Source organism: Tenrec ecaudatus, chromosome 4, assembly GCF_050624435.1.
Source record: "Tenrec ecaudatus isolate mTenEca1 chromosome 4, mTenEca1.hap1, whole genome shotgun sequence".
Lineage (NCBI taxonomy): Eukaryota > Metazoa > Chordata > Mammalia > Afrosoricida > Tenrecidae > Tenrec > Tenrec ecaudatus.
In genome coordinates this window covers 105463156-105476641 of record NC_134533.1, presented here as the reverse complement: position 1 = coordinate 105476641, position 13486 = coordinate 105463156, and the positions used below count along the sequence as shown (strand labels likewise).

At 40.7% G+C, this 13486-nt stretch overlaps 1 protein-coding gene across 1 annotated transcript in view; it reads right to left on the bottom strand.

Annotated features, from left to right (window-relative positions):
• Positions 1 to 13486, bottom strand: part of DDX10 (DEAD-box helicase 10) — a 248652-nt gene that overhangs the window by 224022 nt on the left and 11144 nt on the right. The window contains exons 2-7 of the mRNA XM_075546562.1: positions 12743 to 12803; positions 11889 to 12019; positions 9881 to 10039; positions 8384 to 8504; positions 5118 to 5307; positions 2937 to 3063 (exon numbers count right to left, since the gene is read on the bottom strand). Of these exons, the coding sequence (XP_075402677.1) occupies positions 2937 to 3063; positions 5118 to 5307; positions 8384 to 8504; positions 9881 to 10039; positions 11889 to 12019; positions 12743 to 12803 (789 nt within the window). The remainder of the gene's footprint in view (positions 1 to 2936; positions 3064 to 5117; positions 5308 to 8383; positions 8505 to 9880; positions 10040 to 11888; positions 12020 to 12742; positions 12804 to 13486) is intronic.

The window sequence follows — 13486 nt, the reverse complement described above, 5'->3', positions numbered from 1 at the left end:
CAATGGATGGATGGATGGATGGATGGATTGTGTAAGAGCTGTATGAGCCCCCAAATGATTAAAATAATAATAATAAAGAAATTTGGGGAGGGAGGAGATATCGCCTACGAGATAGAAGGACTAGTAAGTGTAATAACCATGGGGTGAAAAATGTGTCAAGGTGTCCTAAAATCCAACAATTAGCCACTGTGTACGGTGGGTACGTGCAAGGACTGCAGGAAGGAGTACCCAGGGAAAGCAGGAGCCAGAGAGTGCAAGCCACGAAAGACAGAGTAAGAAGTCAAGAAAGACTCCAACGGGCCAGTCAGGGTGCAGTATAGCACCGATGAAACATACAGCTTTCCTCTGGTTCTTTAATGCTTCCTTCCCCCCACTATCATGACCCTAATTCTACCTCACAAATCTGGCTAGACCAGAGCATGTACATGGGTACAGGTAAGAGCTGGGAATACAGGACAGATAAACTGCTCGGGACCAATATTGAGTGGTGATACGAGGAAGGTAAGTGGGAAGGTAGGGGGAGAATTGGGGAACCAATCACAATGACCTACCTGTAACCCCCTCCCAAGGGGATGGACAACAGACAAAAAGGTGAGGGGAGACATCGGACAGTGCAACACATAAAAATAATAATTTCTAAATTATCAAGGATTCCTGAGGGAGGGGGGAAAGAAGGAGGGAGGGGGAAAATGAGGAGCTGATACCAAGGGCTCAAGTAGAAAGAAAATGCTTTGAAAACGATAATGGCAACAAATGTTCAAATGTGCTTGACACAATGGATGTATGTATGGATTGAGATAAGAGCTGCATGAGCCCCCAATAAAATGATTTTTAAAAAAACATTTGGGGGCAAAAAAGAGTCTACAAAAGAAATCTCTTGTGTGGAAGGAGAGCAGAGCCCCTGGCCCAGAGACCTCTCTAATGACTTAATGGACCCCCATGAACCACAGGAACGAGCTTAAGATCCCTGAAGGAAGGGAAACACCAGGTCACTTCTCACTAACGATTTAACATGCCATACGATTCCATGATAATTTATAAGGCCCAAAGCCTCCTTAGCTATTGTGAGGGAAAGTTATAAATATGTTTATAATTACATTATGGAAGGAAGAATTTCCCATTATAGACAATGTCGATTCCATGTTCTGATATGATCCCCATTAGCGGATTGGATATAAAATTAATAATCTAAAACAAAGTTTTATGTTGTGTTGCATCAAAGGAGTAAAAAAAATGTTTAATGAAATCCAGGATAGGAGGGAGGGGGGAGCGGGGAGGGAGGGGAAAAAAAAAAGAGGACCTAACGCAAAGGGCTTAAGTGGAGAGCAAATGCTTTGAGAATGATTGGGGCAGGGAATGTATGGATGTGCTTTATACAATTGATGTATGTATATGTATGGATTGTGATAAGAGTTGTATGAGTCCCTAATAAAATGTAAAAAAAAAAAGGGAAAAAAAATAAAAGAAAATGATTAGGGCAAAGAATGTACAGATGTGCTTTATACAATTGATGTATGTATATGTATGGATTGTGATAGGAGTTGTATGAGCCCCTAATAAAATGTTTAAAAAAAAAAAGAAAGAAATCCAGGATAGGTTAAGTCTACTGAGAGAGTAACTGGGGTGATGGCAGGAGGTTAGGGGACAATGAGGAGTCAGTAGCTAACAGTACAAGGAATGAAAATGTTTTAGAATGGTGGTGATGCTTGTAAAACTCTTCTTGATGTGACTGAACTGTTCAATGGTATGATATGTGAATTATAAGCCAATAAAACTTTTAAACTTTGTTAAAAGAAGCTTTATTTTCTCTTCCTTGAGCTTGTATTTTTGTTTCATGATTCCACAGCTGTCTATTTTTCTCATCATGAAAAATGTACGCATCTAGAGAAAAAGGACTAGAAGGAACCTCAACTCTTTGAACAAGGTACCACACCAAAAACCACCCTGCTGGGCGGCCAGGCTGGTAATCATATACCATCATATAGCAGCTAAAGCCTCCATTGAATCGCTCTTCAGTTTTGTTCACAGGAGACGCAGTGGCTCACGTCAGGAATAATGGAATGGCACAGCATTTGGGAAACGGTTGGGACCTCTTTAGTACCCACCCCATGGGTACTAATTCTTTTTGCAATTATATTGTATTGTGGTTTTTAAAATTTATGTTCAAAGTAAAGAATGAAAAGCTCTCTTAACTGCAAAAGAACTTGAAACCTAATCCTTTTTCAACAAGTGAGAGCTTCCCACCCGAGGGCAGCACACCAGTAAGAAGAGTTAGTAAAGTTACTGGAAGGGCTCCCATGGAAGGGAATGCAGAAAAGGAGAAGCCACAGAACACAGGTACACGCTCACGCCATCAGTCTTAGAAAAATATATAAAGAAATTAAAGAAATACGCAAAAAGTCCATGGAAAGTCTTCTAAGACCATCCCCTTCCTATTCTGCTTATGCCCATTGTACATCCCCCTCCTATTGCTTGTATTGCCTATTGTACAGCCCCTTCCTGTGATGTGTGTGGTTACCTGTAATCACGCCCCCTAAAAAGATATAAGCCTTGGTGAGCAATAAATCAGGCCACCTCGCCTCGCTCTCCTACCCTCTCGGCCTGGCTGTTGAGATCACAACCATCCAGGAGGTGAGCATGCTACTACGAAATGTGTCTGACTCCATTACTTCAATCTGCCTTCTATCTCTCCTTATTCTCTCTGACTTTATTATATATCTCAACCGTACAACTGTGCTTACTGAACCCGCGATTAGCTGTGGGGGGCTGGCTTCCCCCATAACGGGCATTAAGTCTCCCCCATGGGCTCCTCTTCAACAAGGGCAGGTGCTCATTCACTACATTTCTCATACGGTAGAAAAGCACTCATTGAAATGTGCTATGTTAAAAGGAATGGTTCAACACAAATTAGCTCAGAAAGGAAAACAAGCAAGTACCTCTTTACAGCAGGAGAAAAATACAATGCTCTTCTTCTTCAGGTGGCTCCTCAGGAAGGAATAGAGCACGCTGACTTTCTGCTGCAGCTCACAAACTATGTAGTTCTGATCCAAAGTAGCAGGGGTGCTAACAGAATTAAGACGAGCAAAGCATTTAAAAGATGCCATTTTGGTCATTTTAAAATCCAGACATATTGTCACATTTTATAACAATGGCACACTTCAGTAAATATTCCTTGAAAAAAATCAATAACTTCTCTTTTCTATTTATCCCTGGAAAGTGAATTCAGCATAGACTAAAATACATTTTAAATTCTCCATTGAACAGATAGAAAAATGACATTACCCAGCAGTAATACTAGGGAGATACACACACCTTACAGCAATCAACCACTTGAAGATCAAAAAGTTAGCATTTGCTCAAGGACAAAGTTCAGTAGGGCCAGAGGAGGAATGGAGACAGGACACAGTGGTGAAGTGGTATAAGTGATTTTAAGCTGAGAGGATTACATTCAATGACATGGGGTAAAAAATGTATGCATTGTTGAATGGCAAACTGATTTTCTTTGTAAACGTTCACCCAACCCACGATAAAAAGTTTGATTACAAAAAAAGGGCATATGCATACACAGATAAACCATCATTGCCTAAGAAAAGGTAGGACTGAAGATGTGTGAAAGGAGCTTGCTGGGCTGATGGGAATGTTCTACATCTCACCAGGGACTCAGGCTGCAGAAGTTCACACGTGTGCTAAAACTCAAATGTACAGAAGAGTTATAAACTATTAAATTAAAAATTTACATAAACATTTAAGTATACAGATGTCTACAATTTACTTTAAAATGCATCAAAAATAAGAATTATATCTAATCAGAGGGTGAATAAGTGAGAAGTGGATGTTGTCATCAGGTAGCATCTAGGTGATAAGTAACAGGGTGCTCCCTGAAAAATCCTTCCATCTGTGCTGCCTGCTTTACATTTTTCATTAATAAGATGCTAGAGAAAGATGCATATGCATTCACTCTTTAAGCTAATAAGCCCACTTATAGAACTCTATTTTTTAAAGATACTAAAAGAAAAAAATACATTTACAAAGCAAAAAACATGAAAAGCACAAATATCCCTCAATAAGGAACTCTAAAATACCAGCTGCTGGACAGTCAGCAATTAAGTACCATACGACTGTCTAAAAAAAGAGGGGGTGGATTATCTTGGAGTGGAGAGTTGGTACTTAAAAAAACAGTTCATGGATCTTTAAAAGATAATGGAATGCTTTGAAATCTAATACTTAGTTATCAAAATAATGACTCACTTTTAAACATACTTAAACACACACATACACATTTTAATAGTACATAAACAGACATTCTGCACCAGTGGTTCTCAACATGTGGGTCTCGACCCCTTTGAGGGCCAAACAACCCTTTCACAGGGGTCGCCTAAGACCGTCGGAAAACACATTTCCGACGGTCTTAGGAACTGAGACACCGCTCCTCTATCATCTCCAGGCAATGTAGCAATGTAGTTTACTGTTGTAATATTAAGACTTACCCACGCTACACCATGCTTCAAAACAAAATTCCATTTATTTGTCATTACAAATAATATATAATTACATATTGATTTTGTGATGAATCACTAGGCTTTAATTATGTTCAATTTGAAACAATGAAAATATATCCTGCATATCAGATATTAAAATAACGTCGTGGTTGGGGGTCACCATCACAAGAGGAACTGTATGAAAGGGTCGCAGCCTGAGGAAGGTGGAGAACCGCTGGTCTACCCGACATAACTTTGCAAACACAGCAGCTGTACAGACTTCCCACTGCTTTGGCATCACAATCTTCATGGGCATCTTAAAAAGGTTCTGATAAGTGTTGCATTTCAAAAAAAATAGCTGGTTCATTTTAACATAACATTTGCTATTTACCTACCCTTTCCTTCAGTCTGTAGAAGGTAGATTGGTAAGTGGTAAAATACCAATTGACATCTTACAGAAGAAAATACAGTATGTGAGTAATTTTAATTCATTTATTTACTATGTATGACACATCTAATAATAAACTCATAAAATTATGGTGTCCTACAACAGAAATACTAATTTAAAGCACTGTTTTAAACTAACAGAAGATCCTTGATGTTTTCATTGACTCAAGTGTGGTCTCAAATAGTGCGTACCTGTATTTTGCTTTCTCGTGCACCCAGACATACTCAGGGTTTTTCAAACTCAAGCGTGCAAGGTCCTTGACAGATTTGGTTTGTGTTGCTGAGAAAAGCAAAGTCTGACGTTTCTTTGGAAGATTTTCAATAATAGCATTCACAGTATCAGCAAATCCCATGTCCAATATTCTATCTGCTTCGTCAAGAACTAGTACGAGAAAAAGCAAGGTGAAATAATATTTAACATGTAACAGGATGGGTGCAATGTGGTGTTTTGGTGAGATCCTTGAGCAAAAAAAGAGGACATTAGTGGAAAAACAAATGGTATATATATTTTTTAATTGGGGGCTCTTAAAGCTCTTACCACAATCTATACATGCACCAATGTGTCAAGCACTTTTATATATCATTCTCAAAACATTCTTTCTACTTGAACCCTTAATATCAATCCTCACATCCTTCCCTCCCTCATGAATCCTTGATAATTTATCTTTTTTTTTTAATGTCTCTTATACCAAATGCTGTCTCCCTTCACCCACGTTTCTGTTGTCTATCCCCCTGGGAAGGGGTTATAGGTAGGTCATGGTGATCGGTTCCCCCTTTCTCCCCCAAGCTTCCCCTTATCCTTCTGGAATCGCTACTCTCATTATTGATCCTGAGGAGTTTGTCTGTCTTGGATTCCCTGTGTTGTGAGCGCTCTTAATGAAATCTGGAGTTCATTTGTTGTTTAATTTATTATTAATTTGGAGTTAATTTATTAATCCATAGTTCAATCATGTTAAGCTGAATTGTACAATTGCTACCACAACCAGTTTCCAAACATTCTTTTTCTTCCTGGCTCTTTAACATCGTCTCCCTTCTACATCCCCCAACCCTAAAACCCTTATTGTACCTGTTGTCCTACAGGTTCATCAATCCTGGGTTTCATATGCCAAAACAAAGAAAAACATGTAACACAACTTCAAAAGGGTGACCCCAATGACATAACACCTCTGACATAAACCCTAATAAGAACAAACAAAAACAAAACTACAGAAAATGTTGAAAGTCAGGTCCGGATGCAGAGGGGGGAACCAACTGGCAAAGTTTTAACTGTTCAAGTCAGGTTTGGTCCTTTGATCATCTGTACTCATCTCTCCAATGCACTCCGCTTACTAACCTCTTTCCTCCCATCCCCCTATTATAGACAGAGGGAGATCGCCAGAGGCTTATTTCCTGTGTAGTTCCCACAAAGCTATCTTGGGCTCCCGTTGCCATCCACAGCCTTCTGCAAATGAGATTCTCACAATTTAGGCTCTGATACTAATCTTAGAATTCAATTTTTACTAATATGGCAATGCTAATTTTTGTTCTGACAAAGCTACCAAGATATACCTATAAAGCACAAAGGACTTACAGGAACTCTCGCTTTGATAACTTTAACTGTTCCACAAAATTATATTAGTCCTGCTGAAACCCTGGTGGAGACTGAGCATGATAGCGGAACAGGAGGAAAGTCAAGGGAAATAGAGGAAAGAGCTGGGAGGCAAAGGGCATTCATAGAGGTCTAGATAAAGACATGTATATATGCAAATATATTTATACATTAGGATAGGGAAACAGATCTATGTGCTTATATTTATAGGTCTAGTATTAAGGTAGCAGAAAGACATTGGGCCTCCACTCAAGTACTCTCTCAATGCAAGAACATTTTCTTCTATTAAATTGGCATTCTATGATGCTCACCTTCCCAACACAACCTCTGAAGACAAAGTGGGTGCATAAGCAAATGTGGTGAAGAAAGCTCATGGTGCCCAGCTATCAAAAGAGATAGTGTCTGAGGTCTTAAAGGCTTGAAGGTGAACAAGCGGCCATCTAGCTCAGAAGCAACAAAGCCCACATGGAAGAAGCACACCAGCCTGTGCGATCATGAGGTGTCAAAGGGATCAGGTATCAGGCATCATCAGAACAAAACATCTTCAGAACAAAATATCTTACCATAGTGATTGAGTGGGAGGGAGGGGGTGTTGCGGAATGGAGACCCAAAGTCCATTTGTAGGCCACTGTATATCCCCTTGCAGAGGGGTCTTGGGGAAGAAACGAGCCAGACAGGGTGCAATGAAGCAACAATGAAAAATACAACGTTGCTCTAGTTCCTAAATCCTTCCTCCCCACCCCCACCCCCACTATCATGATCCCAATTCTACCTTGCAAGTCTGGCTAGACCAGACACTGGTACAGATAGAAACTGGAAACACAGGGAATCCAGGGCAGATGATCCCTTAAGGACCAGTGGTGTGAGTGGTGATGCTGGGAGGGGAGAGGGAGGGTGGGGTGGAAAGGGGAAACCGATTACAAGGATCTACATGTGACCTCCTCCCTGCGGGACGGACAACAGAAAAGTGGGTGAAGGGAGACGTCGGACAGTGTAAGATATGACAAAATAATAATTTATAAATTATCAAGGGTTCATGAGGGATCAGGGAGCAGAGAGGGAGGGGGAAAAGATGAGCTGATGCCAGGGGCTTAAGTGGAGAGCAAATTTTTTGAGAATGATGAGGGCAATAAATGTACAAATGTGCTTCACACAATTGATGTATGCATGCATGGATTGTGATAAGAGTTGTATGATCCCCTAATAAAACAATTTTTAAAATTATATTATTCCAGGATAAAAGGTTATTTTTTAAAATTGGGTAATAACACCAAATAGAGAAGTAAAGGTTCACCAGAAATGACAATCTTTCAATTTATCACTAGTGGACGTTACTTGAAAAGGAAAGTAATTGATTAAAAACCAGTTTTCACTGAGTCGATTCCACAATTTCGACTCCCGACGACCGGTGAGTCTGTGGGAAGCATGGGGCCCAGGCTTTTCACTGAGTCTGGCTTTTCAGAAACCGCTAGGGTGCTTTGCTTACCATGACGCCGCCAGATGGGCAGAAACCGCCTCTAAACTTTTGGTTGGCAGCCAACCAGTCATCAATTGTATAACCCAAGAACTCAAAAAAACAAAAATTTCACCAGTGCCTAACACTGAACTGGCTAACTTCAATATATACACGATTACTTAAAAGCTCGCAATTACTGTCATATACCACATATACTCGTGTATAAGCCGAGTTTTTCAGCACATTTTTAATGCAGTTTTTGTGATAATATTTGGTGCCTCGGCTGATATTCGGGTCAGCTTGTACTTGAGAATAAGAGTTGTACAAGCCACCCCCAAAACAAAAACAAACAAAAAGGCTACAAAGGCTCTCTCCTAAGTCTGAGGTGTTCCATTAGAAGTTGGTTAGACTCACCTAACATCTGCAGACTGGTAGCATGAAAGCACACAGTTTCATCCATGTGTTGAAGAAGCCTGCCGGGTGTGCAAACTAAAATATTGATGTTATTGATCCTCTCCGCTTCGTGTTTCAGGTCCTGAAAACAGTTGTTTTACATTCGTCAGAGCGACACCTAGACTTTCTCACTCAGAAAACCCTACGCACCAAGATTAGTTCTTAAAGTATGTAACATTTCATTATAGGGCTTTGTTTTGTTTTTCATTATAGTTTAGATATTCTAGTAATAAACTCAAGGAGCACTAGTGGTGTATGTTAGAATTTGAGCTGCTAAAAGCAAGGTCCAGAGTTCAAAGCTACCAGCCACTCTACAGGAGAAAGATGACTTTCTTTCTGCTCCTATAAATACTTAGCGTCAAAACCCCCGAAGGCAGTCCCGCCCTGTCCTACCTACGGGGTGTTAGTAAATCAGCATCAACTCAATGGCAGCAAGTTTGTGGTTTGTCAGCGTAATAAACCCAGTCTCCCTTCTATTTCTTTCTGTAGCACACCTAAACTTATGGCTATATAAAGCCCTTACTGAAGACAAGGAACTCAGAGTTCCTGAACAGTATCATGTCCACGATTGTGGGTAAATATTCAATAAATGATCTTAAGTTCCCATTAAGTATGCCAGAACTCACTAGAGAACTGGAATTATCTCCACTTTTTAATAACTCAGGAGCATTGAGCCAGGCTCCCCTTCACCATCATTGCACCTTTTGGGATTGGAAAGGCAACCATGTGCTCCACATAGAAGTTCTCCCTTTGAAACAAGAACCTCATTATGCTGCTCACTGCTCAGCTAGGTGACAAGCACATGAGTAAGTGAGGGTGTGTGCTATTCTTCTTCATTTACTTTCTCAAGAAGTCAAGAGTTTATTCTCACTGACTAGGATACATTTGAGCTCATGTAATCACTCCAAATGTACTGGAAGGCTGAGCAGACATTGAGCAGCAGTGTTAACCATGGCTTAAATTAAGCATTCCTCAAACTAACCTATAACTTCTTCCTTTGCTATTGGCCAAGCAATGCCCTGAATTATGCAACCTCTCAAGACACCTTCCTGTAAAGAACTAGTCCACAAACTGAAATAATGGCCTCTTTCCCAGCGTGTGTTAACAAAAAGATTGGCTAGAACAGATCTTGCTCTAAAGAGCCTAGTCAATTCCAGACACAGACAAAATGAATTTTCTGGGTCTGCAAAACTGACCCTCTGGATCTTCCCTGTCAAATGCCACAATGTTTCACCATAGACTGTAGAGCAGTGGTTCTCAACCTTCCTAATGCCATGACCCACTCATATACAGTTCCTCATGTTGTGCTGACCCCCAGCCATAAAATTATTTTCATTGCTACTTCATCACTGTCATTTTGCTACTGCTATGAATTGGGCGACCCCTAGGAATTCGTCGTCCAAAGGGGTCGCGATCTCCCGGTTGAGAACCACTGCTGTAGAGAGAGGACAAACCAACCTTTCCACCGATGATGAGACCAGCTGAGAAATCATGATTCTTTCCTACTTTTCGGAGGACCTCGAAGGTCTGATAGGCCAGTTCTCTCGTAGGTGATATTATCAGAACTCCCAACCCATCTGCTGAAGTCCACTGCAGACGATATAAAGCTTCCAGCACCTCAAATCAGACAGCACATAAATGGTTAAGAAGTCCTTAGGTAAGTCATCTTCTGATCCTGAGTCTCAACCCTTGCCCTTCCAAATCAAAGATATCATTCACTGAGAAGCCATGTAAGACACACGGTTTAAGAAAAAATTGTTTCCTTTTGTTCCGTTTCCACCATCTACCAGGTGTTCACCCTCAGAGAGAAGAAAAAAAGATGCCCTATGCCAGCCCAGCTGCAGTCAGAGCCAGAGCCAGACCATCAGGGGCCTGGCATGTTGCAGTCCCAGGTAGCATCAGTTTAAGAAAAAATGTATTGCTATCATTTCTAAACAGAATCCATATTAAAATGAATTTTTCTGTGTACCTGAACTTAAGAGGAAATAAAATTTAGGTTTTAAAAAAAATGGTTTTGTAATTCTTACTTGAACAAAAACTAACATGTGATTATTCTGGGACAATTAATTTTTAGAATCAAAAATTAGGATGTAACTGTTTAACAGATATAAGTGACTGCCTAAAACGCTCTGTTGCTTTACTATTACAAAGGGCAACTTATCAATGTCTCTGGTGAATAGTTACAAGTCAGGCTGCTAACTACAAAGTCATCAGTTCAAGACCACACCCACCAGCTGCTCCTCTAAGATGGGGTTTTCCACTCCCTGGAAAAGAGTTGCAGTCCCAGGAACTCACAGGGATGTTCTACTCTATCCTATAGGGTCGTGATGAGTCAGAATCAATTTGATAGCAGCGAGTTTGAGTTTTTGGATCAGTGTCCCAGGGAATTCCAAACCAATGCCCAAATCCCCTTAAAGTGAGCATAGGACCAGGCCTTCAAACTGGCTCATGCTAGTTTGACGCCCTTAGAATTTCAATTTCCACTCCAGATATATTGAATCAGAATTTACTTACTAACAGGATCTCCAGGTGAATCATATATATTTTCAGGTGATCCATATGCATCATCTAATGGAGATCTTAACATGTGGATTCTGACTCAGCATCTCTAGCAGAAACCCTGGTGGTGCAGAGGACTAAGTCCAGCATTTCAGATGCACCAATGGGCGCTCATGACTGCATCCCCATAAAGACTTGCAGGCTCAGAAACCTTAGGGAGCAGCTCTACCCTGTCCTATAGGGTTGTTATGCATCGGGACAACTCAATGGAGGTGGGTTTATCTGGGGTGGAAAAGAACCAAAGTTTGAAACCCTGTGTGCATGAGCTTTGTCCGACACAGGAGGCACGTGGTCTGCAAGGGAAGGGCAGGAATAGCTTTCCCGCATGTCTTACTGTACAATGGTGCCATTGCCACCTGCTAACGGGAAAAGCCCCACAAGCACATCATCACTTAAGGCACTAGTTCATTCTCTGAATAAGTTACTGACTGCTCACCTGTACAAGGCGCTGTGCTAGGACCTGAGAATATAATGGAGAACAAGCAGCTATGGCCCCTGTCTGGAGAGGCTTGCTCTCTAGCCAGGACGTTCAATGTGAAAGAACTCTTCCGCACGTTTACACTGGACGCCGAAGGTCATAGGAGCACTGGCAGTGGAGTGGTTACACACGGGGCTGAGATCTGCAAAGTCAGCAGCAGTTCAAACCCACCACAGACTCTGTGGGAGAAACATGGGGCTTTCTACACCCCCAGAACAGTTACAACCTCAGAAACCCACAACAGCAGTTCTACCCTGTCCTACAGGGTCGCCATGAGTTGGCCTCTACTCGAAGGCAGTGAATGTGTGTGTTTGTCTAAGTCCATTGGGTTGTCATGAGTCAAAATTGACTCCAGAGCATTGAGTCCTAAAGGAAAGTATAAAAAGTTACATGGTGGAGGGGCTGAATCATTATGAGCAAAATACTTACGGGAACAAGGAAAGCCAACGTCTTGCCAGATCCCGTTTTGGCAGCTCCAAGCACATCTTTACCTTGCAAAGCCAACCCTATGGTCTGTTTCTGAATCTCAGTCACCAAACGGTACTGGGCTTCTTGCAAACCTGGCCGTGCAGAGGAGAGGGGAAAGATACTTTACCAAAAAGGTGTTATGGTTTTGTTTCCTTGCTTACTCTGACACAATTAGGTTTCATTTTAATTATTCAAAGGCTCTTCCCATCTTGTATGAAGGGGCATCAAAAAATTCATGGGAAAATTCCATTCTTTTGCTCCAAAGAACCTTGTGAAACCCGCTTGTGTTTTTTTATTTGTTTACTCTATCTAGAAAGAATGTCTCCATTGGTAACACTTATTGGTAACACTCAGCTAATTTATATTTTTGGGGGGGCCATAACTTACACAATCCAATGAATCTGTTCACCTTAAATTCTGATGTCCGTTCCCCTTAAGTGGGGCTATACAGTCATCCTTGCTATCAGGTCTCCCCTTCCCCTCTTTCCGCTCCCCCACTCCCTTTTCAGGGAATCCTTATTCTCAGTACTGTTTCTGATGGGCTTATCGATCTTGGACTTAGTGCATCAAAGATCTTACTAGTTCCAATGCAAGATTCCTGAGGTAACACTATGGCCAGAATAATGGAAAGAGGGCATTTTAATGAAGTAGAGGACAATTATGTTTGATAATACTTCTTGTTCAAGGTTTCCATATCAAAATCATTTTTCAAAAAATAAGTTTTCAGGTTGAACTCACTGAACCCTCTTCCAACTACTTAGTAGGGGGAGGGGGGAAAATCCTATAAATGTGTCCCAGGACCACCATTCACTTACCTTTCAATGTTTTTTTAGACAAAGGGAAATCTGAAAATCTTGTAATTTCATTAACATTTATCTGAGGGAAAAAAAGAACTATGTCAGGTAAAAAAAACAATATATAACTATTGTACAGTTTGTTTCACAATAAAACCATTTACTCCTCAATATTAAACTAAGTTGTGCTGTCTCATTCATCCTTGAAAAGCTTCACTCAGAATTCAAATCATCACTTGCAACTTATAACTATCATTCCTTCTGAAAGGAGATATGTCAGGAAAAAAACAGGCTTGAATGAAAAATACAAAATATGACCATTCCGATTACTGTGGTTAAATTTAAAAGAAAATTTGAGACCACCTCTTCTCTTACTAGCCAATTATTTAACACTTCCATGTGTCGGTTTCCTCATTTATATAATAGGGACAAGGACACTGGGTTGTCTGAGATATGCCAAGTATCAAAGTTTAATAAATGTAATTATTAATACAGAAATATAAGCGTGAACAAAACCATCTAGAAAAGGTATAGCCACATAACCAACATATCTATCCTTCAACCCCTCTCGCTCTCACACGCTCTCACACACACACACACACACACACACACGCTACCTTGAACATACGTCACCTCCAAAATGTTAACAAGGAATGTCACCATTACATCAATTTTAGAAAGAAAATTAACTTTCAACTATCCTTCAGAGATATCAGTGTGCTGTCTTCACTCGTTTTCTCTTTTATCTAATATCCAGTGCAACAG